General features: G+C 39.1%; 1 protein-coding gene across 7 annotated transcripts; it reads left to right on the forward strand.

Annotated features, from left to right (window-relative positions):
• LOC127794138 (ADP-ribosylation factor GTPase-activating protein AGD5-like) lies at positions 1–4,951 on the forward strand. 7 transcript variants are annotated; one of them, XR_008021546.1, is made up of 13 exons: positions 1–295; positions 429–470; positions 1,118–1,176; positions 1,315–1,403; positions 1,675–1,729; positions 1,851–1,941; positions 2,068–2,302; positions 2,486–2,702; positions 2,797–2,972; positions 3,145–3,363; positions 3,440–3,498; positions 3,977–4,534; positions 4,649–4,948. XR_008021546.1 is itself a non-coding variant. In XM_052325046.1 (13 exons), the coding sequence occupies exons 1-12, from the start codon at positions 258–260 to the stop codon at positions 4,137–4,139; spliced, it is 1,443 nt and encodes a 480-aa protein (XP_052181006.1). In that variant the 5' UTR covers positions 1–257; the 3' UTR covers positions 4,140–4,159; positions 4,346–4,949. The 7 variants fall into 7 exon arrangements, 6 of the variants coding, with proteins under 6 accessions (XP_052181006.1, XP_052181007.1, XP_052181012.1 ...); XM_052325046.1 differs by having other exon boundaries at positions 3,977–4,159; positions 4,346–4,949; XM_052325047.1 differs by having other exon boundaries at positions 2,818–2,972; positions 3,977–4,951.
• Positions 4,952–6,848: the final 1,897 nt, after the last annotated feature.

Here is a 6,848-nt window from a genome sequence, read left to right on the forward strand (position 1 = left end):
CTTACCATCTATGTGGAAAAAAAAAAAGAGAAAAAAAGAAAAATAGCCTCTTAAGTATCCCAAACATGGGCTAGAGGTGTAGGCATTCCTAACTGTTGCCTCACGTTTTAGTTAAAACTTAAACCCTGACCTGCTGGTGAAGCCATCTTTGGCATTGTTCACATGATCGTGTGTGTGTATATATATTTATATTATACATAGAGTCTTGGGATGGATGAGATAAGCCGAACGCAGTACAAAGGCAAAGAGCTTGGGGGATGATGATGATGATGATGGCCGGCCAAAACAGCAACAGGTGAGCCTCCCTCTAGACTCAGAGATCAAAGCTGAATAAAAGCCACGCCACACCCTCTTCTCAATATTTAGCTCCTCTCTCTCTCTTTGTGCATCTCCGGCCGCCCTGCTTCTTGGTCGCCGCCATGAACCAGAAGGCCAGCATTTCCCAGCAGCTTAATGCCAGGCACAGAAAGGTTCCTCCTTTTCTTTACTTCCTCTGTATGGGCCGCACATTTTTGTACGGATGAAGCCTCTGTTCTTCATTTTTCATGACTTGGTTTGAGTTCCCTATCAGGCTTATTGATTCTATTTGTTCTTTTGTTTGTATTCATTTGCTTTGTTACTTGAATAATTTTCAAGTTGGCTAAAGATAGAAAAATGGGGTTATTGAATCCTATTCATATCGTTATTTTTTTTTTTTCACAGAGATGGAGAAGGCGGTGATTTTCTCCCAAATACATTGAAATGAAAAAGTTAGATGAGAGAATGGATGTGGAAGAAACCAATTTTCTAGTGCATTTGTTCTTGAAGTTAATGATGTGGTTGAGACAATTCCTTTCTGTGGAGGGGAGTCCAGTGGTGATATCCTATTTTAGAAATAGTAGCAAGTCAAAGATGTAAATATATATAGATAGGATAAAATAAACAATTTGATCACATCATTTCAGAAAACCCGTAAAGCTAATTTAATTAGCTGAAGTTACATTCAGGCTGCCTGAAAGCTATTTGCTATTTGGTTTCTGAGAAGGGTTTATTCTTTACCCAATTCTTTCCCTATTGTCGTATTTCGTTTCACTGATCGAGAAGTTTATCATCTTTGGGTTTTTGTTTTGGCCTGCAGATATTGGATGGGCTTCTTAAGTTACCAGAGAACAGAGAATGCGCAGACTGCAAAAGCAAGTTGGTATCTTTGAACAATTCATCAATGTTTATCTGTCATAAGAAATGTCATATTAGTGTTTGTATAATAGAAAAATGTGAAAACACTCTTGAATCTATGTGGTGCTCGAATTTACTGTGATTTGTTTCATTGTAGAGGGCCAAGATGGGCTAGTGTGAACCTGGGTATCTTCATTTGCATGCAGTGTTCTGGGATTCATAGAAGCCTTGGAGTACACATATCAAAGGTGCATAAGATTCTTAATTTTGCTATCCCACCTTGTCTTTATTTCCTTATTTAATCTGTTTGAAAAAGAATTTTAGAATTTTCACTAGTGACATGTTTACTGCCTAAATTACACTGCTGCATACGTTGCATAACTCCTATAGTTCCCCTTGAATCCCTATTATATGTCCTCTGTGATTTTCAATTTCGTTTTAAGGCCAAAGTAAATAGCGGGCAAACAAAATGTTGGCTTCCAGCTGCATCATTGACAGTTTTTACTAATTTTGCTGAAGGTGAGATCAGCCACCCTGGACACATGGCTTCCGGATCAGGTTGCGCTTATTCAATGTGAGAACCACTCTTTTATGGCTATTGAAACTTTTAACCATTTCACATCGGTTTAAGAGCCTCACAACATGGACTTCGAGCTCAATTTGGTAGTTTTAATTTGATTTTTCATTTCTTGCAGCCATGGGAAATGAGAAATCAAATAGTTACTGGGAAGCTGAGCTGCCTCCCAACTATGATAGAGTCGGAATAGAGAATTTCATTCGTGCAAAGTATGATATCGTAATGCCATGAATATGAGTTTGTACCGTACGCTTCCGTTTTAGAGTTTGGTTGTTTTCTCTAGTTTTTCTCTTCGGCCTATAACAGTATCACTACTGATGATGACCATCTATCAGGTATATAGAGAGGAGATGGGTTCCCAGGGATGGCAAAACAAAATCATCTTCAACTAGAAAAGAAGAGAAGATTTCAGTTTATAAACCCGACCCTGGGACTAGTAATGGCGTCCGATATCCCGACAGTTTTAAGCAGTCTCTCGAGGAGGGGAGCAGCTCTCATCCGCCTAAGACATCTAGAAATGTTCCTTCTACAAATATTCAAAATCCTGTTTCCGCTGAAGCATCTCAGCAGGTAAAACTGGAAATTTTCCCTGTAGTTGAGAGAAAAAAATCTGCACTTTGATTTGGTTTTGCTGGAACTCTCCCGATTATACCTTGAGACTTAAGCATTTCATTCTTTTACACTTTAAAATAGTTAGAAAAAAATAAAGAACGTGATTTTAGGAAGGAACTGATCTATCAGACTTGATAACAGGACACTACTGATCTAATAAAGCGAGAAGTACAAAACCCCGAAACTGCAGCTTGGAAGAGTGAATCAGGAAAACGGGGAGCTACTGCTGCCACAGCTTCTTCCGAACCCAAGGTTGATTATGCCACTCAACTTTTCCACTTGCTCTCCATGGATGATTATGGAGAAAATGGCTTCAAGCCCTCTATTGCTGGTCAAAATGGATGGGCAGAATTCCAGTGTATGTTCCCCTACTTGGTGGTTTCATCGAATGCTGTTAATTCTAGTAGATTGGTTCTACTGTTACCCCTGCCTTGAACTTCCCTGACCTGCAGCCGCTGGACAAGCGTCAACAGATGGGAAAAGCATTCAATCGAATCCAGTTGGAAGCGAGTTCCTATCAAAATCTGGATTCGAGGACTTATTTGGAGATCTACAGTGGGTCACAACCCCAACTTTTCATAAGCCTCCAGAAGATGCAAAGAAAGACATTATGGATCTTTTTGACAAGGTGCATATAATAACTTACGAACATAACAAGAACACTCGTTTTCATTTTCTTTTCTTTTCCTTCCACAAATCCCAGTTCCAAACTTAGCATAAAAATTTGTACCTAGAATACATGGCGAAATGAATGTTTACTTGTGAATTCAACCTTTATCTTTCCCTTGATTTTTCTGCAGTCGACTATGGTGTCCCCCGTTTCTGTCCCTCAACAACTTCCACTGCTACCTCAACAACACCATCTTCTCAAGCCTTTTGGGGTGTCTCCAACTTTCCATGGTAGTTCACATCTGTACGGGCCTAATGGTAAGGACTTTCCCACGCAGATTCCAGGAAGCAGTGGCAATCAAGTCCCTCGAGTGATGGTTCCAATGCCTGACCTAAAAGAATGTGTGCAGGTTGGTTTTTTGAAGTTTAAAGCAAATGCTCCCGAACCAAAGTTAAATTTCTTATGTTGTCGTGTTCTTGTTCCAGACGAGGAACACCCTACCTTCAGTAGTTGCAGGGGCTGCTGCTTTTGTTCCGACGCGCGGGTACAAATCTTTAATGTTCAATATGTACATATTTTACTGCTTGAGATTTCATAGAAATGAGTCCACTAGTTTGTTTAGTAGGGTTAACTTTCTGAATTTCCACAAAAGACAATCTAAAGCTAGCCACTTTCCCCGCTTCCCTTAAGCCGGGAGTGTGCATAAATTGTTAGAACTCGTGATAAATAAGCAAATGCATTATGTATCTGAAAACAATGTAGATTGACATCAGAATCGCCGATACTGCGCTGATTCTTTAATTTCTCGAAGATTTTTCGTGAAAAACATCTATAGCTATATCAACAATGGCGCTGTTAGATGAAGAACAATGATAATACTTGACAACCTCTGAGGTCGTGCAAGTAGGCTGAATGGGCAAAATGCACAATCTACTCTTGATTTGGTTTTAGCAATTTCACCAAGTTTATCATTGTCTTTTAGATGAATATCTCTAACACTGTTGTGACAATCTCTGTTGCAGCGTGTGTTCTACAGGGCCACCGGCTCTGGTCAACTATGAAACGGCCGGCGCCACGAGAACCCCGGCTCCGACATTTCCAGCACCAGCAACTGTTTCAACTCAATCAGGAAGAGATAATGATTTTTCATCGTTAGTGCAAGGCATGTTCAGCAAGAGACTCTGAGTGTGGAACTTGAAACAGATGTAAACTAACATGCATTCAAATGAAATTTCATTTTCACATTGAGGTTTGATTTAGCATAGAAGTTCTCTCTGGTTTAGGTTTGATCTTCATTAGCATGCTTTTTAGATGCCCTTCTTTTTCTACCGTGATGGGAAGTAATTGGTTTTGAAGAGATGTCCAAACCTCATGGGCTGTTGCTGTTTCAGCTTCAAAAATAAGACTTAGTGCCTCTTCCTTCATGGTGCCGAGAAGCCAAGAGGAAAGGAGGCCGTCGTTGTTGAGCCAAAGCTTGTATTGCTGATTTGGACTCTTCTTCCCCGATTCATCCTCGATTTCTTCAGCTGGTCTTTCTTCACTAGTGAGATGGTGAAGAATTCTCAAGCTTCGAACCAACGGTAGGATTTGCGAACGCCATAGCAGAAAGTTTGATGTGTTTAGCTTAATTGAGATCAAGTTAGAACATTGGTGAAAAGACTGAATGTTCAATTCTGGTTCATTTTGTGAAACAGAAGAGGAGGAAGACATGATTTCAGGCTTGCAAGCTTTCCGCTCTGATACCATGAGAAGATTCAATATTTTTGTGTAGAGAAGGTGTTGCCTTTCATTATGATTCTATACATGATTTATACACCAAGAGTTGCTAATTCTCGGCAAGAAATTACAGCTTTAAAACCCATGATTTATGGCTAAAAATGTCTGAAAATGAGTCCTAAAGTTATGGAGTTGATCATTATCTTCAGAGATTTCCTTCAGCGATTTTCTTTGGCATATGTTTGTCCATCTGTTGTGCCTTTATCTTCAGTAATTTCAGTGATTGTTTTCCCATCTATTATGCAGGGAGATGTGATCTCCTTAACATAATCATCATAAAGAAACACTGTCGGCAAGACATTCGAATTCCAAAGTGTTCATTTGTGAAGTTATCCCCTTTTATAAAAAAATTGCATTAGAGAAGGTTGAGACTTTCTTGAGAATACAGCAGTTTACTTGACAAGAAAAGAAAAGAAAATTGCAATTATTTGACACAAAGTCTAGCACAAAGAAGAAAATGGTAGTTTTGTTGGTTGAAGGGTCCCAGCTTATAAAAATTATATATAAAATACTGTGTTTCTTTTTATTTTCACTCATTCTTAAGAATAAAAATGAACCCATCATGGACTTCACAGTATCTTGTGATTCAATAAAGTACCACATTCATATAAATATATACCTATGTTTGGATTGGGGGGGGGGGGTTTGATGTTGAGGAAATTTAAATAATTTGTACGTGGGTGGTCCTAGTAGTTTATTTACCTAGTCATAGCAGTTGTTTACCCAGTCATAGCAGTTTGTTTTTTAACGTGGGATAGTGCCTATTTTCATGTTGCTTTCAGTTATGTATTAGCCTATTTATAGGCTGTTTGTTTATCAATGAGTATGTAGAAAGTTTATCCTCTGCTTTCTCTATATCCTCTGCTGCTTACAGTTATTGAACAAAAACATTTTCTTAGTTTCTGTTTCATCAGTGGTATCAGAGCTTGGTTCCGAGAAGTGAAATTGATGGCTTCCGAAAGTTTTGTACAACCAGCCATTCCACGCTTTGATGGTCACTATGACCATTGGAGCATGCTCATGGAGAACTTCTTGAGGTCCAAAGAATATTGGACGGTTGTTGTTTCTGGAGTAGTAGAACCAGCAGAAAGTGTTGTGCTAACAGATGCACAAAGGATAGAGCTTGACGTGCTGAAGTTAAAGGATCTTAAAGCAAAGAATTATCTCTTCCAAGCCATTGATCGGTCAATCTTGGAAACCATTCTTTGCAAGGACACCGCCAAGCATATTTGGGATTCCATGAAGAAGAAGTATCAAGGTACATCAAGGGCTAAGAGGCAGCAGCTTCAAGCACTTCGTTCGGAGTTTGAAATGCTTCGAATGAAGTCAAGAGAATCAGTTACAGACTATTTTTCAAGAACGATGGCAATCGTTAACAAGATGCAGATCCATGGCGATAAGACAGAGGATGTTCTCATTGTTGAGAAGATTCTTCGATCCTTGACATCAAAATTTAATTTTGTTGTCTGTTCAGTAGAAGAAGCTAATGATGTTGGTTTACTATCAATTGATGAATTACAAAGTTCTTTGTTGGTTCATGAGCAAAAGATTAACTAGCAGGAAAAAGAAGAACAAGTATTGAAGGCCTTATCAGAAAGTCACTCTACACCCAGTAGAGCTGATAGAGGATGAGGAAGAGGTAGAGGAGGCAGAAACAACAATGATTGTAGGAACCAACAACAAAATCATCATCATCAAGAGAGACAATTTCAAGTAAGAGGTAGAGGACGTGGAGGCTACCACTCAACAACTTATAGATCAAAGTCAGCAGACAAGTCCAATGTTGAATGTTATAGATGTCATAGGTATGGCCATTATAAATCAGAATGTCAAACTGATTTGAATAAACAAAGTGGAGACCAAACTAACTATGCAGAAAAGGAAGAAGATGTGTCTCTTTTGATGGTGTGTCACGTGAAGGAAGAAACTCAACAAAACATGTGGTATTTAGACACTGGCTGCAGCAACCACATGTGTGGAGATGAGGCATTTTCTGAATTGGATGAATCCTTTCGCAGCTCTGTTAAGTTTGGTGACAATTCCACAATTTCTGTTATGGGAAAAGGAAAGGTAACAATCCAAACCAAAGGAAATTCCACCCACACTATCGCTAATGTT

This window comes from Diospyros lotus, chromosome 2 (genome assembly GCF_014633365.1).
Source record: "Diospyros lotus cultivar Yz01 chromosome 2, ASM1463336v1, whole genome shotgun sequence".
NCBI lineage: Eukaryota > Viridiplantae > Streptophyta > Magnoliopsida > Ericales > Ebenaceae > Diospyros > Diospyros lotus.